The 22515-nt window shown below is 44.8% G+C and overlaps 16 protein-coding genes across 16 annotated transcripts, besides 2 other annotated features; 10 read left to right on the top strand and 6 right to left on the bottom strand.

The window, feature by feature from the left end:
• Window positions 1–65: 65 nt before the first annotated feature.
• ECU08_1920 (cyclin-dependent serine/threonine-protein kinase CDC28) lies at window positions 66–956 on the bottom strand (the record flags this gene model as incomplete). Its single annotated transcript, NM_001041928.1, has 1 exon — window positions 66–956. One exon carries the CDS (start codon window positions 954–956, stop codon window positions 66–68), a length of 891 nt encoding a protein of 296 aa, NP_597319.1.
• Window positions 957–1044: 88 nt separating this feature from the next.
• Window positions 1045–1117, bottom strand: a tRNA (tRNA-Asn).
• Window positions 1118–1191: 74 nt separating this feature from the next.
• On the top strand, window positions 1192–1509 carry ECU08_1910 (uncharacterized protein; the record flags this gene model as incomplete). The annotated part of the gene is made up of 1 exon (NM_001041927.2): window positions 1192–1509. The coding sequence occupies one exon, from the start codon at window positions 1192–1194 to the stop codon at window positions 1507–1509; it is 318 nt and encodes a 105-aa protein (NP_597318.2).
• A 78-nt stretch (window positions 1510–1587) lies between these two features.
• ECU08_1900 (uncharacterized protein) lies at window positions 1588–10086 on the bottom strand (the record flags this gene model as incomplete). The annotated part of the gene is made up of 1 exon (NM_001041926.1): window positions 1588–10086. One exon carries the CDS (start codon window positions 10084–10086, stop codon window positions 1588–1590), a length of 8499 nt encoding a protein of 2832 aa, NP_597317.1.
• A 105-nt stretch (window positions 10087–10191) lies between these two features.
• Window positions 10192–10575, bottom strand: ECU08_1890 (uncharacterized protein; the record flags this gene model as incomplete). Its single annotated transcript, NM_001041925.1, has 1 exon — window positions 10192–10575. One exon carries the CDS (start codon window positions 10573–10575, stop codon window positions 10192–10194), a length of 384 nt encoding a protein of 127 aa, NP_597316.1.
• Window positions 10576–10721: 146 nt separating this feature from the next.
• ECU08_1885 (uncharacterized protein) lies at window positions 10722–10976 on the top strand (the record flags this gene model as incomplete). Its single annotated transcript, NM_001415243.1, has 1 exon — window positions 10722–10976. One exon carries the CDS (start codon window positions 10722–10724, stop codon window positions 10974–10976), a length of 255 nt encoding a protein of 84 aa, NP_001402528.1.
• Window positions 10977–11130: 154 nt separating this feature from the next.
• Window positions 11131–13488, bottom strand: ECU08_1880 (uncharacterized protein; the record flags this gene model as incomplete). The annotated part of the gene is made up of 1 exon (NM_001041924.2): window positions 11131–13488. The coding sequence occupies one exon, from the start codon at window positions 13486–13488 to the stop codon at window positions 11131–11133; it is 2358 nt and encodes a 785-aa protein (NP_597315.2).
• A 69-nt stretch (window positions 13489–13557) lies between these two features.
• On the top strand, window positions 13558–14247 carry ECU08_1870 (proteasome core particle subunit beta 5; the record flags this gene model as incomplete). The annotated part of the gene is made up of 1 exon (NM_001041923.1): window positions 13558–14247. The coding sequence occupies one exon, from the start codon at window positions 13558–13560 to the stop codon at window positions 14245–14247; it is 690 nt and encodes a 229-aa protein (NP_597314.1).
• A 103-nt stretch (window positions 14248–14350) lies between these two features.
• Window positions 14351–14423, top strand: a tRNA (tRNA-Thr).
• A 50-nt stretch (window positions 14424–14473) lies between these two features.
• On the top strand, window positions 14474–15073 carry ECU08_1860 (uncharacterized protein; the record flags this gene model as incomplete). Its single annotated transcript, NM_001041922.1, has 1 exon — window positions 14474–15073. The coding sequence occupies one exon, from the start codon at window positions 14474–14476 to the stop codon at window positions 15071–15073; it is 600 nt and encodes a 199-aa protein (NP_597313.1).
• A 152-nt stretch (window positions 15074–15225) lies between these two features.
• ECU08_1850 (uncharacterized protein) lies at window positions 15226–16530 on the top strand (the record flags this gene model as incomplete). Its single annotated transcript, NM_001041921.1, has 1 exon — window positions 15226–16530. The coding sequence occupies one exon, from the start codon at window positions 15226–15228 to the stop codon at window positions 16528–16530; it is 1305 nt and encodes a 434-aa protein (NP_597312.1).
• A 67-nt stretch (window positions 16531–16597) lies between these two features.
• ECU08_1840 (diphthine--ammonia ligase) lies at window positions 16598–17341 on the top strand (the record flags this gene model as incomplete). The annotated part of the gene is made up of 1 exon (NM_001041920.1): window positions 16598–17341. The coding sequence occupies one exon, from the start codon at window positions 16598–16600 to the stop codon at window positions 17339–17341; it is 744 nt and encodes a 247-aa protein (NP_597311.1).
• A 67-nt stretch (window positions 17342–17408) lies between these two features.
• On the top strand, window positions 17409–18002 carry ECU08_1830 (uncharacterized protein; the record flags this gene model as incomplete). Its single annotated transcript, NM_001041919.2, has 1 exon — window positions 17409–18002. The coding sequence occupies one exon, from the start codon at window positions 17409–17411 to the stop codon at window positions 18000–18002; it is 594 nt and encodes a 197-aa protein (NP_597310.2).
• A 35-nt stretch (window positions 18003–18037) lies between these two features.
• ECU08_1820 (uncharacterized protein) lies at window positions 18038–18793 on the top strand (the record flags this gene model as incomplete). Its single annotated transcript, NM_001041918.2, has 1 exon — window positions 18038–18793. The coding sequence occupies one exon, from the start codon at window positions 18038–18040 to the stop codon at window positions 18791–18793; it is 756 nt and encodes a 251-aa protein (NP_597309.2).
• Window positions 18794–18984: 191 nt separating this feature from the next.
• On the top strand, window positions 18985–19713 carry ECU08_1805 (uncharacterized protein; the record flags this gene model as incomplete). Its single annotated transcript, NM_001041917.2, has 1 exon — window positions 18985–19713. The coding sequence occupies one exon, from the start codon at window positions 18985–18987 to the stop codon at window positions 19711–19713; it is 729 nt and encodes a 242-aa protein (NP_597308.2).
• Window positions 19714–19835: 122 nt separating this feature from the next.
• ECU08_1790 (uncharacterized protein) lies at window positions 19836–20765 on the top strand (the record flags this gene model as incomplete). Its single annotated transcript, NM_001041916.1, has 1 exon — window positions 19836–20765. The coding sequence occupies one exon, from the start codon at window positions 19836–19838 to the stop codon at window positions 20763–20765; it is 930 nt and encodes a 309-aa protein (NP_597307.1).
• Window positions 20766–20855: 90 nt separating this feature from the next.
• On the bottom strand, window positions 20856–21397 carry ECU08_1780 (ribosomal protein L6e domain-containing protein; the record flags this gene model as incomplete). The annotated part of the gene is made up of 2 exons (NM_001041915.2): window positions 20856–21368; window positions 21395–21397. The coding sequence occupies 2 exons, from the start codon at window positions 21395–21397 to the stop codon at window positions 20856–20858; spliced, it is 516 nt and encodes a 171-aa protein (NP_597306.2).
• A 73-nt stretch (window positions 21398–21470) lies between these two features.
• ECU08_1770 (uncharacterized protein) lies at window positions 21471–22487 on the bottom strand (the record flags this gene model as incomplete). Its single annotated transcript, NM_001041914.1, has 1 exon — window positions 21471–22487. The coding sequence occupies one exon, from the start codon at window positions 22485–22487 to the stop codon at window positions 21471–21473; it is 1017 nt and encodes a 338-aa protein (NP_597305.1).
• Between the last annotated feature and the right edge of the window lie 28 nt (window positions 22488–22515).

Genomic DNA, 22515 nt, shown 5'->3' with positions numbered 1-22515 from the left:
CCTTGGGTACCAAGAAGTTCACCCACTGCAAAAATGATGCCGAACACAGTTGCTTTGAAATGATATTATTCCATTATTAGCGGCATACCTTCGAAATATTTGTGAGATAGCCCATTCTTGGCTGTCATCCGCATCTTTGGGTCATATTCAAGCATCTTCGAAATAAGGTCAACAAAGTCTGGATCTCCCCTGAAGATTGTTTTCAAATCCACCGGATCCCATACTGGGAACTCCACCTTGTAGTTTGGAAAGTTTTCTACGTTTGACCACCTTGAATTATTTGGAGTCCCAAGAACCTTGAATATCCTGAACAGCTGGTCTATTTCAGAGTCTCCCGGGAAGAAAGGTCTCATAAGAACAACTTCTGCCATGATACAGGCTGCACTCCACACGTCCACAGATGCATCATAATATTTGCATCCAAGCAGTAGCTCTGGTGGCCTGTACCAAAGTGTTACCACCTCTGTTGTATAAGTCCTCAAAGGAATTCCAGCTGCCCTTCCAAGCCCGAAATCTGCTAATTTGATGTTCTCTTTTGGATCCACCAGGATGTTTTGAGGCTTCAGATCTCTATGGAAAATGTTTCTTGAGTGGCAATATTCCATTGCAGTCAGCAGTTGCTGGGACATTTTTCTGACAAATCCTTCTTCAACAAGCCGGCCTTCATCGCTCATTCTGTCGAGGTATCTTCTCAGGTCGAGCTCCACATATTCAAATACAAGATACATCTTGTTGTTGTTGTAGATTACATCACTTAACTCGACAATGGTCGAATGCTTTAGGTTCTTCAAGAGCAATATCTCTCTTATTGTGGTGGCAGGAATCCCTTCATTTTCATTCTCGAGCCTTATTTTCTTCAATGCAACCACCCTGTTTGTATTCCTCTCCCTTGCTTTATATACAACACCGTAGGTTCCCTCGCCAATTTTCTCTAGTTTCTGAAAAGATTCTGTCATTGGGATAAAAAAGCCTGTGAATTTGACTTGAGTGGATTAACAGTAACCTGAGGTGGTTTTAGATCTATAGCACTTGAAGTCAAAAAGACGCCCCTGGAGAGACTCGAACTCTCGACCTTTCGGTTAACAGCCGAACGCGTTAACCACTGCGCTACAGAGGCTGGTGACAACAAGACACATCCCAAACTACTTCTGGTCCAGAAACCCGACAAAAACTCTTCTGCGCAAGCCCTCAATGGAAAGCCCGAGGAAGAACTTCAAGCATCCTAGAAACCTCGTTACAAAGATGCCAAGGAACACTCCCAACGACATAATCCTCCATGCACTCACTACAGAGAAGGCTGCCCGATGCATGGAGCAGTTCAACACCCTGGTCTTTTATGTGGAGAAGACTTCCACCAAGCCGGAGATCAAGAAGGCTATCACGGAGCTCTATGGGAGTAAGGTTAAGAAGGTCAACACCCTGATAAACAAGCATGGGAAAAAGGCATATGTTAGCTTTGCTGACGAGGGTGCTGCCCTTGAAATCGCTGCCAAGATAGGTACAATCTGAATTAAACTTAACACCTACCTTTATGATATTCATTCAACATCTAAAAGAGGTCTTTTATTTGGAGATTTCTCCATGGGCTCAGGAGCTGATGAGCTCACTCAATGCCATTATGAACGTAGACTCCAACTCGTCCACACCCGAAATGATGCAATACTTGAAAGGAAAGGTATCTAGATATCTTTGAACAAAGATAGACCCTTCTGAAACGATCACCTTGGACATTTTTCTTACATCGCACTTGTCCACCAGTAAGACGAGGAAGTTTGGATGATTATAGCCTGCATTTTGAAAGAGACCATCGGTCAAGATGATATTGATTCCATCGTTAAATTCGTCAATCCAATCAACCATGGTCCGAGAGTCGTTGAATCGCATTTCTTCAACAGGACATCTCTCCAGGACCTCCCCAAATCTGTAGACCTCAACGGGTATCCCAAGAAGGGAAAAGGATCTGTTTATCTTCGAGTACAGCGATAAAAGGGTGTCAATCATCTCCTGACTGTACATGCTTTTGCTGTTATCGATAAACAGCCGGAGGACATATTCTTTCTTGTCATTTCTCTGTCTCCTCATCCAGATTCTGTCTCTCCTAAATCCACTGGCTATATATGGAACTAGCCTCTTCATGTTCAGCTTTTTCCCACTTCTAAAGTCTCCTCTATATCTGTTACCTCTTTTCGACTCCATGATTATTCTGAGCAAATTAGTCAATTTGGTGCAGTCCTGATCCTCTATCCTTATTCTTACCGTGGACTCAAACACGTCTCCGCTTCCAGAGTCGTCATCATCCCCAGAAACCCTTTCACTCCCTTCTCCAGCACAAAGGGCATTGTCATCAGGATTCTTTCCAGCAACATATCTTTCGTAGTTCTCTGCCACCTCACATGTTTGATTCTTGTTAAGGACCCCTTCCTTGAACTGGTACTCATTGGCTTCCGGCTTATTATAAGAATCCAAGTCTTCGACATCCCGTGACCTTGCATCGCTCTCTCCTCCAGACTCCACATCATCCTCCTCAATCTCTGAGCTCTCGTTTCCTTCGGAAGAATTCGAACACAGCAGCTCCTCTCCTCCAGACTCCAAACTTCCTTCAGACCCAATGCCTTCGTCTTCAATGTCTATCTCTGCATTCTGCTCGCTCTCACACTCCTTTTCGTTCTTTTCATCATCATCTTCTTCTTCTTCCTCGTCATTCCATCCATCTACTCCGCTTTCACACTCCTCTTCTTCCGGTTCACTGGCAGTGGAGATACTTCCGTCATTATCAAAGTCTATTCCATCACTCTCACTTACTTTTTCCTGCTCTCCATACTCATCGTCTATCTCGTCCTCATGCTCGATCTGCTCGCTCACATTGATATTACCCGTTCCACTTTTCATCCCTGTCCCATCTTCCACAGCGCCTTCTTCTTCACGGCCAAACATAAACACGAAATACATAAACGGTATGTATGGGTTCTCAATGCACATTCGTGTCAGATTCATCAAGGTAGTGTCCTCTACCATCTGATTAACGACCTTTCCTAGGCACACTTCAGAATTAGAAAACATCTCCTTTGGTATCCTGTTGAAAAACAACTCAAGAACATCCTTTCTCTTGATCTTATTACCTCCAAATGCATTTTGAACTTCTCTTCTGTCAAACTTCTTTGCAAACTCAATCCAGTCTCTGCATTCGCAATCAGACCTGTTCTTCAGAATGTAGGTGTATACATCGGGGTGGTATCCCTGGCAACCAGGGTATAGTTGCGGGAACTTAAGATCCAGCACATTGGTTACAGGCAGTATAAGAAACTTCTTCAAATCCTCCAGGATCTTCTTATACAGCTTTGGCTCTTTCTTCAGCTTCGACTTTGCGTCTCTGATTCTGTCTTCATAGAGCCTTTCCACCTCAAATGAAACGTACTTCAGAGTCACATTATAGAAAACAGGATTTCCGTCTTTTATAGCCATCTCCCGTGCATGCCCAACCCTGTCCACAAACTCATACACAGAGCAGTCTAGGAAATATCTTTCAGCCATCTCAAAGCTGAATGGTGTTATAACCAGATACAGGAAGTACCTATAGTTCCTATCTACATCACAAGCAGACGTATCCTTATAAAGCCTTTCCAAGATCTCCACTATCCTATGTACTTGCGAATCCTCGTTGCCAGTAAAGCCCTTCTCTTTTAAGTGCCCCCCTATAACAATAGTCGACTCCAAGATCTGATTTCCACTAGGGTCTGCATCATCCATATTCTCTGGCGACAGAGCCCCATAGCATTCGGGATCGGTTATTTTTCTTTGTGCATATTCCATAAGACATGCAGCACTTGTGAATATGGGCAGCTCCTGCATTTCCTGATCCATAAACTCAACCAGCTCCCCAGCAATTTCCAGCCTACTTGCATCACTTTCAATGACCCTCGCCCTGGTCTTTCTGTTAAATATAGACCTTAGGCAGTCATCTAGGTCTTTCTCTTCTAACTCCAGCAGATTGTCGATCCAGCTAGTTTCCTTGGCATGTACCATCTTGTCAAAGATGGTCCCTTCCAGCATCAAGCTGCATTTGTCTGTTGGCCTTGAGTAATATAGAGAGTTTAAGTATCTTGAAAACTCATGGTCCAATCCTTTGCAATCTATCTTTTCTAAATGAGGAAGGATCCCTAGCCCTAATCGAATTAGGTTTAAACACAAGATACTGTAGGAAACGTAGGATCCAGACTCGCTATCGCCGTATCTTATCCCTACATCTCGATATTCCAGGCAGCTTTCACCCAGGCGCCTAATCTTACACTTTCCTGAGCACCCCTCTCCGTTTATCCATTTGCAGAACATATAGATTAAGTAGTAATCAAACACATCCCCGAAGCCCTCGTAAAAAAGCCTGTCACCACACATGTAGGAGCAGAAGTTTAGGTCCTTCAACGATTCCTTGAATCTGGCATAGTCTCTTCCCATCTTCTTCTCTACATCTCTGATCTTGATTTTATATTCTTTGATCCCTCTTTCATAATCCTCGACCATCTCTTCAACAGATCCCTTCCCATATTTGTACATGTGCTTCATGACATCGTGTATTGCCGTAAGGCTTTTGTTTTCAAACTCATTCATCTCTACAACCAGCCCCTCTCTGACCATGCTCAAGGGATCATTCTGGCATCTTTCAATAAACTCGAAGTAGAACTCATCAAATTCGGGCAGGAACTCCCATCGCACTTCAGGGAGATGTTCCGCAATGGTCTTTAGCTTTCTATATTCGGAGAACTTCTTGTCCCGAAGAGACCTGATGACCTTCATCTTCAGGTCCTTAGATGATCTTGGGAAATTGAGAGAGCATTTCTCGTCATTGCAGAAAGGGCTGAAAACTGAAAGGCTAGCAGACTTGATGAATGCCACTGCCTTTCGAGCTTCAGAATTCATCGCACCCATGCTTCTAAGCAATTTCATCCTAGACTCGTCATCATGTGGCATGTAAATACAAAGCTCAATCCTCCTGTAGAAGTTAAGAAGCTCGACGTCTGTTTTTGCGTTTGGTATACTCTTGTTCCTGAATCTAAACAGCCTGTCAATTTCACGCTCTTCAAGGGTATTATAAACGCCACAGAGGTGCTTGCTGAGAAAGTCGGGCCAAATTCCTAGCATCCTAAATCTTTTCAAATCCAATCCAAAGCTAAGAGGTCTGCTCTTCATTGAAAGGCCACAAAAATCTCTGCAGAACACAGGGCCCCCATCAATAGGAAACTTCACAAACAGCTTCCATAAGTCAATGTAGTTAAGCCTGTCGCTTAATTCCACATGCATGCACCTATCCAATAATGCAGGTGATAGCATTCCTGGCTCCTTTGCTACCAGGACCAGTCGTGTTAGTGGATTAACAGCAACGTTTGTGTCGACACCTCTTTCATACACATTCAATGTTCTCTCAGATTCAAACAAAGAATTCAGCCTATCAAACACCGACTTTTCAACAAATTCAACACCAGCAAAGACAACCATCTTGCCCTCCTTGACGCTAGATACAACCGCCGAATCACACCATTCGAACATCCCATTCTGCATCTTCTGGTACTGTCCAAGAAGATCGCATACATCCGTATCCTTATGACAGTTGAAGAGCGTCATCTCCTGCCCAAACACAGAAGAGACAAACCGGAGTAATGAGTCCTTGCCAACCCCGCCGGATATTATTAGCGGAATATTCATCTCGATGCACCTCATAATCATTTCCAGCCCCTGAAGTTGAGAGTGTATCAACACAAAGTCTAGTCTAGGCCGTCTTTCTTTCATCTCGACGGTAACAGACCCAACTCTGACAACGGACTCATCTATAAAATAGCTGGTATCCCCATCTTCTAAAGTTCCCACCTGGTTCATTCTAATGTTTTCTCTTAAACTTGTGGAGCTTACTATCATAGGCGATGGGAACATTTTGTTAAGGATGTGTGTAATATCGTCCGTAGTGTAGCCGTCCATCTTAATCCTTACAAATCTGTCAAGAAAACTTTTCGGAAGCATTTTCCGTCCATTTCTCGAGTCGCATGGATTGAGAGTTGCAAATATCCGGGTATCTTCATGGACATCAACAGTGACCTCGGGTATAAAAAGCTTTCTTCTGTAGTCCAGCACAGAATTCAATCCCTCAATCACACTTTGTGTGCAAAGATTAATTTCATCGAGAATTATCCATCCACCGTCCCTAAGACTATGCAGCAGCTCACTCTCCATAAAACGAATCTCTCCATCAACCGGGAGATAGCTTCCAACCAGGTCGCATAACTCCGTCTGCTCACTTAAGTTTATTCTGATGCATTTCTTCCCCATCTTTCTAGCCAGTCCTTGGATTATGCTGGTTTTTCCTATTCCTGGATCTCCCTCCAACATAGTTCCTCTTCCTAGCCCCATCGCCCTGAGAATCCTCCTAAGGTTTACTGTAGACGTTGGAGACTCAAAGTCAAACGAGGAGGAGCTGTGGTGCTCCACCAGGTATGGAAGAACCCCAAACATCCTCTCATCCTCAAAGTATCTTGCATTTACATCCGCTTCAATGCCCTTTATTCCTGCAACCTCCAATGCTTCTTCCCACACGCTTTCCACATCGAGTCCCGCTTCCGCACAGGCAACTCCTGAAAATTCGCCCATATAGCGCCTGTATATAAATTCAACTATAAGCTCGAGCTTTCGGATGGATACATTGAGAGATCTCGCCAGATACTTAAAGGTCTCCGTGCTTTTCTTTGGTATATCCACTTCCCCAAATCTCTTGTCTACAAGATAATCAAATATCAGGGGCGCCTCATCAGAAGAAACCTCAAAATACATCTCTGTAAATCTGTTTCGGAGCGCAGGACTAAGCTCTCTCTTTCCGAAATCTCCTCCTGGATTCATAGTTGCCAGTATTCTAAATCCATCGTGCGCAACAACCTCCTCCCCTGTCTCCGTTATGTACAAGGTCCGCTGTGACTCCAGCACACTGTTAAGTCTTTCAAGAACAGAATCCTCTGCCAAGTTAATTTCATCAATGAGGAATGCATCGCCACACTTCATCGCCTTCACCAGCGGCCCATCCTTCCACACAATCTTTGAGTTCTCAAATACAAAGCTCCCAATGAAATCAGAGCTTTCTATCCCCCTATGCATGCTTAGGGTAATAAGCCTGGTCTTGAATACAGAGCTGGCTATATCGCATGCCTTTGTCTTTCCTATTCCAGTCTCTCCAACAATGAGGATAGGCTCCTTGCTTTCCCAGGCCAGAATCATCAAGTTAATGAGTCTCCTAAACGTATCAGTAAGAACGAAGTTCCCTGCATAAAGCTTCTCAATAACGAGAAAAGCCTCCCTTAGAGTAACATCACACTTCCCCGCCATCCGTTCTCCTTCGCATTTCTCTTCCTTCCCTGCAATCATCTTCTTATACCTCTCCACACTTGCTTCTCCAAAGGACTCAGAAAAGACCTGGCCCACCCGAACTCTATCTTCAAGCTCCCTCTGCCTCTCATATATCATACTCATTCCTAGGAAGCACACCTCATCCATGCATGTGGGTATTCTTCCAGACCATTTGAAAAGATCGCGAAGAGTTATCAGTGCATTAATACTTCTCCGTGACCTAAGGCCGCTGTAGACCTCAACCATCTTCTTGCAAAAGCTCTTGGGAAGCTCCGATCCCCCATGTAATATCTCCAGTATCTCGTCCTCTCCATTCTCACAGAAAAACATCTCAACAAACCTGTTTCTGAATGCCTTGCTCAGTCCCTTCCTGCCCCCATACCCGATGTTCTGAGTAGCAAATATTCGGAAGTTCTCATGGGGGACAACCACCTCATCAGTCTCCGGAATGTATATTTGCCTGTTATCATCTAAAAGCCTGTTCAATACCTCAAGAACATCACTGCATGCAAGATTTAGCTCATCAAGAATAACCCAATCTCCTCTCCTCATGGCTCCCACGAGGGCTCCTTCCTTGAATTCAATTCCGTCGCTTGTGGAAGCGAAGCTGCCAATATAGTCTGCTGCCTCCGTATGCTCGTGATTGTTTATCCTAATAACACGCCTGCACATCTCTCTGGAAAGAAACAAAATCATGCTTGTCTTTCCAGTAGATGTGTCTCCCTGTAGCAGCAAAGGACAGTTCGATAGAATAGCTTGCCTCATGGTCCTTAGATACGTCTGAATCCTAGGTGTTAAAACAAACCCATGCTTAACCTTCGTCTTTTCCGTGCTCTCAGGTAGAACAGCAAAATACTTCGACAGAAGAGAAACCGCGATAGAGCGGCTGACAAAGTCTAGCTGTGTAAACACAAACAGGTCAAACGCCTCGTAAACAGACTTGCAAAACTCCCTTTCACCTGAGTTTCGGATGAAGTTCAGCACCCTTACAAGACTTCGCCCGCTCACCAGAGGCTCAACTACATTGCTGAGTTCTTTCCCCAAGACCTTGCTCTTCAGTTCCAAAAAGAACTCTCCGATCTTACTCTTCCTCTCTTCCGATATCTCATATCTAAGCACAGAGTGCACCACAAGATTGATGTCTTTTAGTGATGTACTGAAGTCATAAATATGCACGGCGTTGAATTCAATGCCCTCGTACTTCTTTTTTCCAAAGTCTCCTCCCGGGTTCATGCATCCGAAGAGCAGAAATCCAGGGTGGATCCTAAGAGGTCTCAGATCTCCACTTTCATACAGGAATATCTCTTTTTTACCTAATACCCCGTCTATCAGGTTCAACGTCTCCTCAGAAGAAAGATTGATTTCATCAAGAAGTAACCACTCGCCATTTACCATGCATTCAGTCAAAATCCCTCTTTTGTACACAAAATGTGCTCTTTTCTCTAACAGCTTGAGCAGTCCGTCAATTCTCTTAGTTACTGCCTCTAAATCCGTACCATCTCCTGCCTTTGAGGAAATCCTATTTCTCAACCACTCAAGTTTCTCCTTGTTTCCATAACAGACCGGCACACTTACCCGCTGCTCATTGCAGATCTTCTCTATGGCCTTGTTCATGTCCAGCGTCCCGTATCCTCCAATTAGGTCCGTTCCGTCGAAATCTGCAGACATGTTTACAATTCTCAACTTGGCCTGTGTTCCCAGAAAAAAATGAGATTTCAAGCTCAGGTACTGAATCATGGATGTCTTCCCTACTCCTGTGTCCCCAATCAACAGCGTGTGATCGTTGTTTCTGATGTTCCATAGAAGATTGAAAAGACCCCATTCAACGCAGCTAGTCTTTGCAAACCCTATCCCGTGGAGTGAAATGCTTGGAATTTCAGTCAGCGTGAGAGCACACCTCAGGGAATCAGATTCATGCTTGAGCAGGACATTGCACACTGATTGGTATGCTCTTACTCTTTCCTCCACCCCCGCTCCGTTACTGCTTCCCATCCTCTTCTTTATTTTCAAAAGAGACCGGAAGTGGGGTCCACACACCACAGATCCCTCCGACAGACACCACTCATTGTTTCCACAAATCCTCTTAGGACAACTCTTTCGGCACTCTCCTTCCTTATCCTTCGTGCACACTTTCCAATCTGCAGAAATATCTCTAAAAACCTTAGTAAGAAGCCTTCTGGTGCATTGTGCTTCAAACATCTCTATTGCCTCTTCAAACACGAAGCTAAGAGGTCCTACAAACACAACGTCATCCATGTCAAATCTGTCGTCAGAGGTAAAGAATATCCTGAAGTTGTCGTGTGCAAGAACCTCTTCTCCGTCGTTGCCCAGCAATCTTCTGTATTTAATTACGGTGAAAAGATATTGCAGCAATCCGTGGTTTTTGTCTATTCTTTTGAACAGAATCCAGTCTCCGCTCACCATCGATTCAATTAGCAATCCCTTCATATATTCGACATCTCCTTCCTTAACTGCATAGAAGCCTCCCAGCACCCTTGCATCAGTTATTTCCCTGGAATCAATCTCGACCAGTCGTCCTCCTTCATCGCAAAGCTCAGAATGGAGCTTGCTTATCAGTGATGTCCTTCCAACCTCTCCGTACACATCAACAGCAATCTTGAGATCCACGGCCTCCTTGGCCAACCTGTCAAGATTCTCTAAGAACCCAACTCTGATCTCGTCCTTCTTATGCTTCTTGAACTTCATCTCACCCCTGGATAAAAATCCGAAATCATAACAGCATAACAGACAAAATTTTTAGCAGCCTTATTTATTGAGGTTACCGCAGTTTTACCTTCCGTAATCCGTCTTTCATTCATAACAGCTCTTCAGTTTTCGGCAGTATTTTATAATCTTTCTAACCAGATACATAATCAATATAAGTATGACTACAATCACGAGGCCTCCACAGGTTTTCTTCAAAGCAGATGTTACAAATGATTCTTCTTTCTCCTCCTCTGGTCCTTGAGCCTCTTGAGTGGACCCCATCTTATCGTCTCTTTCCTCCCAGTGTATAAGACGCTCTATCTCGTCCTCTAGCTTTTCCTTTATATCCTCCGTAGTTTTTGTCACAATATCATGCAGCTTTTTGCTGACATCCTCCTTCATAGCGTTTTCTATCGACTTCTTCAGCTTCTCATCTGGACCTGAACTTCGGATGGCCACCCAAAGCATAAATAACACTAAATACATCATAATCTGTAACTGCTCTCCTACTGATTTCCCTCTTCGATCCCTTAAAGACACACCCCTTTACAGTATAAGACTACGTCAAATAAAGCAGCGCTAAAGGAGAAAAAAAGGAGAGTAGAAAATATATAAGCACCAGGACCGATGATAACATGAAACTTGGGAAAATAGGACTGAACTCCATCATAGCTTCTGTATACCTACTTGGAAAAATTAGTGCTACTGGAAGTGGTGATCTTCAGACATCTCTGCAGGCAGCCTTCAAAGGGGCTTTACAACAAAAAGCAGAGGGTATTACCAATGAGGTAAACCAGCTGAAGAATTCTGCTCTAGATGCAATAGAAAATGGAGGAGGAAGAGAAGAAGGTATAAATCCTTTGGACAGTGGAGATGGAAATCAGGGCTAAGAGGGAAGATGTTTCATTTAACCAGTAGAATTACATAAGAGGTTCGGTTCTAAAAGAAATAAAAAAGGGTATTGCTACCATAAGCTATGTGTATGTTTTATATAACTGTGCCATGCTTTTCCAGGGTTTATCTGGTGTAATGATTTGAGTATGCTTACTCAAATGGATCCATAAATATGCTAAGGGAAACAATTCGGGTGCCATTGACCATGGAAACCTTGAACACACTCTTATACTCCGAAAGAAACAATTCCATTTCAAAATCGGCCATGAATCTAACACGAGACATTAGCTCGCTGATTTCCAAGGATCCGGATGTTGCCAAGATATAGTAGACTAGATCGAAGTAATGCGAGAAGTATCCCATCCCTTTGTGCTCGTGGTATCCTTTGAATCGGAATACATCGTACTTCCTATTGATTACCTTTAAAAAGCTTTCGTGGGGAGTAACAAACTCGACCCTCCTTATCCCCTTATAGTTTGATATCACCTTGTCCCTGGAGAGTGTCTTGAGCGCTCTTTTGGCCTCGGAGACAGAGTAGGAGTTGAAGTCAAGTGTCCCTATCCATCCTAGCTCGATTATGTTTCTCTTGAATTCCATATACAGCCTCTCTAGCGAGTTCTGCCTCGAGTCATCAGCTTCTCTATCCCTGAACATCTTCAGCCTGTCAAACATAGCCTCAAGCTCATCTCCCTTGAACTCGGTGTAGATGACCTTGTACGCCTGGTCATAGAATCCCTTCTCCTCTGTATTGCATATCTTTTCGAAGAATTCAAGTCTTCGGCTCAAGCAAACATACTTCACCCTACCTTTGGCTCTCTTGGCCTTTTCCAGAGCCTTCAGTCCAAGGGGAGGATCCATGGCCATTCCTTTTATCACCACCCTCTCGCACGATATTTCCATATCAAGAACTTGGAGGTCTCTCATCTGCTTCAGCAGAGACACGAAATTCCCCACGCCCACCTTTAATCTAATCAGCTTTCTTATGCTCTGAGGAAGTTTCAGGCCGACAATATCAGAGACCGTCTTTCCCGACAGAGCAGCGGCACATGAGGCTCCTGCTTCTCCAGACAGCTCGTGGCTTCTTCTCTTAAACGCACTGCCATCGGCTCCTCCAGAGTCTATAAACCGGCATAGAGACTCCCTGAACCCAATCCTGTTGAAAGGGACTATCGATAGCAAAAGATTGAACTCCATTTCTCTTACTACCTCCCAGTCAAATCTTAGTGACTCATCTCCTCTGGAGGTCATGTGGTTGACGAGGAACCTGTAGAGCAGTTTTAATCTTTCTTCTCTCAAAGGAATGTATCCGTTGTCCATCTCCACAAACTTTGGAGAGTTGACAAAGATATTGTATATCTTTCTCTGGAACTCAGACATGCTTTCCTGGAAGTCGCAGTTCGACACATCCAGGGCCCTGATGTCAGACTCAACCATCTCATTTCGCATTATCATATATCTACTGCACTTTCCCTCCTTTCCTCTCTTTTGTTTGTATATCTTAAATCCCGCAAGAACCGCCGATTTGATTATGGTTCTTCTGTCAAATTCGTACCTCCACCCCGTTAGCTCCTGGAGTTTCTCGTAGGTCCGTTTGTCAAGTTGGAGAATGGGACTGGTGGACATAAGCTTTCTGATTGCTCTTACTCTCTCCTCGGAGGTTATATATCCCACGGTCCTTGTGCCGTCCCCGCCTTCTTGGAAAGCCTCTTCACTGCTTTTAGTACCCACATGGTACCTGTACCTCCTGATGCGGCCCTTGAACTCCTCTGTTCTTGTAACGGCATCCTTTTCTTCGTTGAAGATCTTGTTGAGAAGCTTGTATCCGATCTTAGAGCTGACTCCAAGCTTGTTTTTCAGATCCTCCGTAATTATCCCGTCTTTCGAATTCAAGATCATTTCTCTGATGTTGTCGTAGAGCCCAATATCGATTCGGTATTCAAACATCCGCTTTTTCCCAGGAAGGTCTGCTCGGTTGGTGTCCAACAACTGTTTCTCTGCGACTCTACGCATCACAAATCCTCTTTCATCCACTATCGCCCTGACTTTGTATATAAAGTTCTTTTTCTGGGCCTCCTCGGATGTTTTGTACTCGATAAATCCCTTCCTAGCCAGCCTGTTGATGCAGTAGTGTGTTTTTTTGGGATCGAGATTCAGTTTTCTAAGTTCCACGTTGTCTACATATCTCCTGGCCTCTATCAGAAGACTCATTATCAGAAAGTACTCTTTCGATGTAAAGTTAAAGGTCCCAGAGGTTAGGTAATCCTTCCATGCAAGAGATCCCATCCTCACATATAGATCGCTCCAGCTGAAGTTCTCCACCATGAATCTGTTTGTTTCTGTCCTCAAACAATCCGTTGTGAAGTTTCTTTTCAAGCCTTCTACTGCATCTGCTGTTATTATTTCCACCCACGGCTCCCCAATGACCATCTCCACTTCACTTCCATCGAGCATTCCCAGCTTTGCTCCGTATATTCCAAATTGAAAGATCTTCTCCTTGAGATTCTCCATTTCTCCGGAGCCCTCCCCACAATCGCTCATACTTGTATCCTCTTCCCGTATTCGGAAACCCCTTTCTTGATGGAAGAAACATTAAGAAGAGATATTAGGAAGATTGACGCAACCTGTGTGGACCAAGAGACGATCAGGTCGCTCATAAAGCCGTACCATGGGACAACGACCCTTGCCTTTATCTTCAAGGAAGGAATGGTCATAGCTGTGGACTCAAGGGCAACGTCTGGATCTTACATAGCCTCCCAAACAGTGAACAAGGTGATCAACATCAACAAGAATTTGCTCGGGACAATGGCGGGCGGAGCTGCAGACTGCCTTTTCTGGGAGAATCTCATGGGCTTGTACGCAAAGAATTACGAGCTTACCAACGGAAGGAGGATAACAGTGGCTGCAGCGAGCATGTATCTGAGCAACTGTGTGTACAGATACAAGGGATACGGCCTTTCCATGGGGACGATGATATGCGGATATGATAGCAGCGGCCCAAGCATTTACTATGTTGACGACGATGGAAAGAGGGTCAGCGGCAGTCTGTTTTCTGTGGGAAGTGGGTCCACAATAGCCTATGGGATTCTTTCTTCATCCTACAGATTTGATATGGACAAGGATGAGGCCTTGAACTTGGGAAGAGATGCCATTTTCCATGCAGCACATCGGGATGCTTTCTCCGGGGGGCTTATCAACCTTTACTACATGAATGAGGATGGATGGACCAAAGTTGGTTCCTACGATGTTAACGAATTCGACAAAGAGTAAAGTTTTTCATCGAGGTTTTCTTTGTAGCGTTTCTGTCTGTTGTAGAGTGGTCTTTGGACACATTGACTCTTTCCGCGATGATGTAGCAGCCTACGGGCTTTGAGCCATTATAGCTCAGTAGGTAGAGCTTTAGCTTTGTAAGCTAAGGGTCCTGGGTTCGAGTCCCAGTGGTGGCTTTTTGACCGAGAAGGATACTTTCTTACAGACCCTAGGCCTTGTACTCCACATGAAGATTAAGGAGCTGAAAATAGAACTTACCAAGGTCAGAGACTTCAGCAAAATGAGTGTTGGCCTAGAGCAGTACATGACTCCGCCAGACATAGCAGCGTCGATGGTTAGTGTTATACATTCGACCTATGGTGATATTGAAGGAAAGTCCATCCTGGACTTGTGCTGTGGCACAGGGATGTTGTCTTTCGCATGCAGCTATTTTTCCCCTTCATACATCCTGGGGGTTGATCTGTGTCCAGTAGCCCTAGAGATATTCAGACAGAATAGTCTCGAGTTCCAGATCAATGCAGATCTTTTAAGATGCTCTATCGACGACCTTATCTTTATCAATGGGAGATTCGACACGGCAATAATCAATCCGCCCTTTGGGACGAAGATAAGGCATGCAGACACAAGGGCTGTTGACAAGGCGCTGGAGCTCTGTAATGTAGTGTATTCCCTTCATAAGACAAGTACCAGGGAGTACATGGTCAAAAGATATCCAGGGGCAGAGGTTTTGGCAGAGATCAGATATGAGCTCCCAAGAAAGCATGACTTCCACAAAAAGGACAAGAGATCTGTTGGCGTTGATTTTATTCGAATCGAAAGACGCTGATCCATGGGCCTGCCTGGTCCATGATGTTGTCCATTCCATGAAGTTTTCTTGCCTCTAATTGATAGGATTGCTCTGAAATCTATTGGTCCTATCAGAATTGTCCCTGAATATAAAAAAATATTATTTAAGCATGAAACATTTGGGCTGCCCCAATGAAGGTCGTTATCTTCGGGTCCAGTGGCGATCTTGCAAAAAGAAAGCTTTTTCCTGCACTCTCTCGGATTGACTTGGAGGGTGTCGGGGTGGTTGGCTATGCAAGGACCAAGTACAACATCGAGTTTTCGGAAGTTCTTCAGGAGGTCGGGAACTACTCGCCGGAATTTCTTTCGAAGGTCACCTACATTCCAGGGCCCTACGATGACCTTTCGAAGCTTAAAGAGGTCTCAGACTCGGAGACTGTGCTGTACTTTTCAGTTCCATCCTCTGTGTACACTTGTTTATTCAGAGAGATATCGAAGCTTGACTACAAGGTGATTGGAGTCGAGAAGCCATATGGAGATAGCATTGAGTCGTTTATGGAGATAAAGGGGTTTGATCTGGGGAAGACCAGGTTTATTGACCACTATCTTCTGAAGCCGCTTGTGGTGGCTATGCCTGGGATTATAAGGGAGACGGGGGCGATTCGAGAGGTGATGAGCAACAGATATGTGAAGAGTGTTGAGATAGTCTCGAAGGAAGTTCTTGGGGGAGAGGGAAGACACTACTTCGATAAGAACGGAATTATAAGGGACATGGTCCTGAGCCACATGGGCGAGCTTCTTGGGGTTGTTGCGTCTGACGTAACAAAGCCATCGAGGATTATGGAAGCATTGGCGAGAATGGAGGTTTTCAAGGCATGCACCGTCGACACCGAGAGATGCATTTATGGGCAGTATGACGACTATATTAAGGAGATTCACAAGGACTCGAGTACGGAGACGTTCTGCATGGTTCCCATAAGCATAGGGACTCCCCGCTGGTCTAAGGTTCCCTTCATCATTGTTGCAGGGAAGGGGATGAACGAAAAGAGAACAGAGATAATACTTGAGTTTCGAAGAGATGTATTTGCGAAGTGCATTGAGCTGTTTTCTATGCCGAGGCAATCTTCGTGCAGGATTGTTCACACCAACGAAATAGAAACGGTTCGACTGGTCTTTAATATATATCCTGAATGCGAAGTATTTCTGGAAGTTCTCGTGGGAGGGGAGCCTGTCCGGTATGTTCTGCATGACAAGAAAGAGATTGATGGCCTGATGCATGACAGTTATGGAGGATACCATGACTATGAGATCATCTTTGACAGTCTTGTAAGAGGCAAGGACTTTAGCAGCGTGAGCTCTCAGGAGGCAGAGCTTCTGTGGAAGGTGTTTAACCCCATACTATCTATTAGCAAAGAGGACATGCTGTTCTACTATTCTAAGGGAATTGACATGCCTAAGGAAGCTGAAGAAATGATCAGGGAAATTAAAGACCATTAGAGTTGCCTCGCTCTCTTCAGTGCTGCCTTATCTCTCTACTTAGTGAAAATTTTTAATCCTCGGGCGAATGAGATATCTTGCGCTGGTCAGCGGTGGAAAGGATAGTGTACATGCCATGCATTGCCTTCAGCGCTTGGGACACCATGTTGTAGGACTGCTGCACATGAGATGTGAGAATGGATACCAGGATTCTTATATGTATCAAACCGTTGGGTCTGAAGTAGCCAACCTACTTGGAGAGTGTCTGCGCGTTCCTGTCTTTATATGCCGAACAAGGTGCAGAAGTATAAACCAGAGTCTACAGTATGATAGGGAGGAGGGAGACGAGGTTGAAGACCTTTATGCGGCCATCGCCCACGTCAAAGAAAAAATATGCTTTGAAGGTGTCTCATCTGGAGCGATTTTATCCAGATACCAAAAGAATAGAGTTGAAAATGTGTGTAACAGGTTATCTCTCGAGTGCTTGTCTCCGCTTTGGGGGATGGACCAGGAGAGTCTGCTTACTGAAATGATACTCAGCGGAATGGATGCAAGGATAGTGAAGGTGGCATCACCCCTTCTGGGGAGGGAATGTATAAACATGAGCTTGGATGAGGTCTATGAGCGGTTGAAGACATCGCCGAGTTCTGAGATCAACTTTTGCGGAGAAGGAGGGGAGTATGAGACGGTTGTTCTTGATTGTCCCATGTTCGAGAAAAGGATCAGCATAGACGAATACGAGGCTTCTCCGCATCCTGAAGAAGTGGGAAGAGAGGGGTGTGTGTTCCACATGAGGATTCTGAAGCTGAGCCTGGTTGAAAAGCATGTCTAGGCGGGAATTAAAGTTGCTTGGCACTGGATCTACGCACCAGATATATAGACGGCGTTGGGCTGCCCCGATGGAGGAAGATGCTATCAGAAGAATAGAGGAGGGAGACTTTGAAGGAGCCCGAAAAATCATCTTAGACATTGAGGACAGCGTCCGCGCCGAGCCGTCTTTATATAACAGAAAGGTTTTGCTGGAGAAGGTGGCGAAGCTAAAGGGCATTTACATCAGCCACAACACTGCTGAAGCGCCTTTTATTCCGCTCAAGAGCCGCACTTTGCTCGGAAAGCATGAAAACGAAGTGGGTGAGATTAAGAACAAAAAGTATATTAGAAATATCAACAACGACCTAGTGTCTATCAAAGACTGTGCCGAAGTCATTATTGAGGACTGCAGCAGTACAGTGTTCGAGCACTTTAACTGCGAAAAGTCTGTGGTTCTCAATAACGTTAGGGACTGTAGGGTTTCCTGTAGTGGGCAGCAAATAAGAGTGAACGGATGTAAAAACATTGAGCTTGATGTCTATACACCCACCGGAGTATTCCTTCAAAGCTCGACGGGAGTGGTGATAAGGAGATATGGAGCCAGGGAAGATAACATGTTTGCCCATGTGTATGACTTCTCCAGCCCTTTTGAAAGTAGGAATTACACTGTCTTGCCAGGCTAGACTCGATGAAATTGTTTAGCGGAGTGGCCAGGGTTATGGATGAAGACGAGGTGCATGACCGGTATCTGAATCTACTCCAGGAGATGAGGCTTCTGAAGGAAGATCTTCTTGAGGACAAGTGCAGGCTGGACAAGCTGGTTAGCACATCAAACATGCTGTTCAAGAGAATAAAAACATCTTCAGAGCTTAAGCTTGATGCCAAGATAACGGCACTGTCGACCAAGCTAGCATGCACAAGAATGGAAAAGGACATCAATTTGGAAGACATTACGCCCGGCACGCTTGTGGAGCTGGCCAGAAAAGATCTTCTTCATGACTTCTACAGATATGCGATGGATTGTAGCGTTGGAATGAGGTTTCCATACTGCTTCTCACTCGGTGTCCATGGAGAAGCTCCAAGCAGGAGGAGGGCACAGTCGCAAAGGTCAAGACAAACTCTTCCAGAGACTGAGGTTCCCACGCTGATCACAAGGGAGAAAGACTCTGTGGAAGAGCCCGAAATTCTTGCGCAGATAAAAAGGCTGGTTGCCGAAAAAGGCAGAACAGAGTACTTCCGATTTGTCATCGATCCCCGATCGTTTTCAAAGACCATTGAGAACATATTCTATCTGTCTCTCTCCTTGAGATCCGGAGTTGCATTTCTAGAATTCGATGACGATGGGACCTTATATGTTGTCTCTGAAGGTTCAGAAGGAGCAAGCACGGGGCACTTGGTCGTGGAAATGACATACGATGAATATCTTAGGATAGTTGAAAGAATGGGGATATCTAAGGCGATGATAGGGGACTAGGTTTGTGATCTGCTGTTCGATTTTTGATTATCACCGCCTTTCTCTCCAATGAGAGGGTGGGCTTCCATCATTGCTTTCTGCAACTAGGGTTTTCGGACATCTGAAACAATACTAAAGTGATCGAAACGTGTCTTGGAGTTGTGAAACCTGTTTTGGAATCAGATATAAATACAGTGGAGTAGGAAATAAACATGAAAAAACTACTGCTTGCCTCTGGAATTATCATGGCAAAAGCCCTTAGAAAGTTCCACAGACTTGGGCACCATAGCTCGGGCCTGATGAATCTGAGGAAACATCATCTAGGACGATCGAACCTGTCTTCTTCTTCCAACGTTAAAAAGGGAAAGAAGGATGAAGATGATGATAAGAAAGACGGAGACAAGAAAGACGGAGGCAAGAAAGGCGGAGAAGAAGAAAAGGGAAGTGGTGGAGGAAAGGAGGAGGAAAAGAAGAAGGGTAACAGTGGTAATGATAAAAAGAAGGGAAAAGACCAGGAAGGGAATGAGGATAATAACAATCAGCAGTCCACTGATAACTCAAGCTCCCTCGTCAACAACTCCTCCAAGAGTTTCTGGAAGAATGCTGGCAGTAATGAGTCAGGGAATGAAAATGGAAGCAGTGTTAAGTCATCTAAGCTTAAGAAGGAGCATTCATCTTCCCAGAATTCCGATGGAGAAGGAAATACTAAAGGAAACTTCAAAGACAAAAAACTGGAAAAGAAGAAGGAAGAGGAGAAAAAGAATAGTAACTCCAATCGCAGCAGTTCTTGGAAGTCTAACAAGGAGGATGGGACCGGCTCTGAAGAAGGCAGTTCTGATCTTTCTAGTAAGAAGTCTAAACAGCAGCAACAAAATACTTCTAATCTCCTTGACTCCGAGCTGGTCGACAATGAGGCAAGCGGAGACTTATCATCTAATTAGAGATTGATAGCAATAAACCCAATTGACTTTTTGCTTTTCAGAAGCTTACTGCCTGGGGTCTTATCAGGAGCCTTTTGATCCGAGGCTCTTAAACAAAGAGGTAACTTCGTTGCTTGACCCCGATGGAGAAATACGAAAATATCAAACAAGTAGGAGAGGGAGCGTTCGGGCAGGTTTACAAGTCCAGAAGAACATCTGATGGGGCAGTGTTTGCAATAAAAAAGATGCCAGTGGACAGAGAGACCGGCTTTCCATTTACAGCCATACGGGAGATAAAGTTGTGCAAGAGCGTAATTAATAAGCACATAATAGGGCTTGACGAAATTGTGTTCGAGGAGGGCTTCATATTTGTTGTACTTGAATACATGCCATATGATCTGACGGGGCTTCTTGCATCTGGCGCCAAGCTCAGCACCGACCAGATAAGATCGATCACATCGCAACTCATAGAGGCTGTGAGCTCCATGCACGGGATGGGGCTGGTTCATCGAGACATAAAGCCCAGCAATATCCTGCTAGACTGCCACGGGATGCTGAAGCTCACGGACTTTGGGCTGACCAGAGAGATATCGGGGATGATGACGAACAGAGTTTGCACACTCTGGTACAGGGCGCCTGAGCTATTGCTTGGAGAAACATCCTACAGCCTTAAGGTGGATGCGTGGTCTGTTGGGTGCATAATGCTAGAAATGAGGCTTGGGAGACCGCCATATAGAGGAAGCGATGAAGTATCGCAGATAAAGCTGATCTTCGAGGAGCTAGGCATACCTCAGGACAAATACAAGTGGTCTGACCTGCTTGACGTTGATATTTACTCCAAGAGCAGGAGTACCGAGGAAATAATTGCCGAGAGATACGGACATCTGTTTGACGAGGAAGAGCTAAAGGTTCTTTCTGGATTTCTTTGCCTAACCAGTAGGAAGAGGTTGTCTGTGGCCAATTCTAGGTATTTCACCGTCATCTCAAGCCACAAAAACACCTATATCCCACTGAGCTTTGAGGAAGCTCACGAGCTGTACACAAAGGAAAGGAAAGAAACGAAAAAGCCTTGATGATGAGGACAGGGATCCCCTCCCATGGCTTGTGAATGCATCATGTGGAGAAAAATACAACAGGTAGAAATAAAGACCGATGAATAACCTTTAATATTTCTGAGAGTAGAAGTTTCTTGTTGCGTCAATCTCAAATGGCTCTGAAAGATAGGACTTCATGTATTCAACCCTCCTGGCAGCTTTTGCAATCTCTTCATCAATCTTTCTCTCGGCATCAGTCATTTCAACATCCATCGGCACAGCGTAAACATCCCTCTCTGTCAAAACAGTGTCCTTTCCGTCAATGTCGACATCCATGTTGAGGTCCAAAACAGTGGATGTTGCCAGCAGATACCTCTCATCAATCCTGAAGAGTGGAATTCCGTTAATCGACTTTGGGCCTGCACAGAGGGCAATGTTGTCTTCCAATCCTTTCAGGTAGACTACCCTCCTCGATGCAAAAACGCCCTCGAGAACAACAACAACCATCCCTTTCACCAGATCCGTCCTCCTAACCCTTGGCTTTCGAGCCGTCCTTGCCTTGTACTTCTCAACAAATCTTGGAATGTCGTCTGGCATGTACAGTCCTGCGTCGTCCGGTATAACTCTAACTTCCTTAATCAACTGAAATTACTTCCAAGCCCACTTACCATTTTGAGGGATAAATTTTTTCTCCATTTGTCTAGTTTCCGGCGCCTCCAAGGAAGTTGAGCTGCCCCTGGAGGCTCAATCGAACACCTCAAACTCCAATTCATCCTCGTCTTCTTCATTGGGATGGAAATCTAGTTCGTACCTAAATCTCAGCAGGTTCAGGAGAGCCTTCGTATGAAACCCCATCCGGAAGTTGGGCTCATCCGTCAAATACCAGGACCTATTTCTCTCAACCTCATTCACAACATTTTCGGCTTCAAACACCTGGAAGGTCCTACCAGATTTGCGGCTGTCATATATTTGGTATCTGAAGTTGCCCTGGTCTCTCTTAGGATCAACCCCGAACCTGGCCCAGCATCCCCTCCACGGCCCAGAGTCAATGAAGTATGCATGTAAGGGCAAAAACTTCTTTATCTTCCAGTCGCTGAATCCCATCTCTGCTGCTCTTTCGTCTGACTTAAACATTCTTATGATATTGGATATCCTCAGGATTGGATGTATGGAAAACACATGGCTGAAAAGCTGCTCTTGCAGCCTCATTACATCTGCTCCATGCAGCTTTTCCAGTCTTCCAGGCAGTCCTTCGGTTGGGCCTTCTGGAATCCTGTCCTCATACCCCACATGGACTGTGTCTCCGGCCCTGTCCTTCCCCCCCTTAAAGTCTTTAAAATTATAGTTTTCAAAGCTTTCAACTGTGGAGATGATTGGAACGGGGTACATGGGGATTTCCTCATCTCTGTAGGACTTATCAAACGTCTTGGCAATCTCCATACACTGGTCCATGTCCCCATAGACCATTTTTGAGTAGATCTCCGAGTAGAACTCTTTTGTCTCCTGAGGAACCGGGAGATAGAAGTCAGCGGGTGTCACAAAGGAATACAAGTTCTCGGTGTAACCGACCATTCTGCATTTGTCCTCAGTTATTTCCAAGTGAAAATATCCCTTGCATTTCTTGTCCTTCGTTGCAACTATCTTTTTAGCATCAGGTCTATTGCAAATCCTCATTTCATACCCAGCATCCGTTTTGACAAGAGGCAACACGCATTTGTCAGCCTGAAATGGACACTCCACTATGTCGAAGTCCTTTATCATGGGGCCTAAACCTGTTTCTTATAATTTC

Source organism: Encephalitozoon cuniculi, chromosome VIII (assembly GCF_000091225.2).
Source record: "Encephalitozoon cuniculi GB-M1 chromosome VIII, complete sequence".
Classification (NCBI taxonomy): Eukaryota; Fungi; Microsporidia; family Unikaryonidae; genus Encephalitozoon; species Encephalitozoon cuniculi.
The sequence above is the reverse complement of the archived record's forward strand: the minus strand, read 5'-3'. Positions and strand labels throughout refer to the sequence as shown.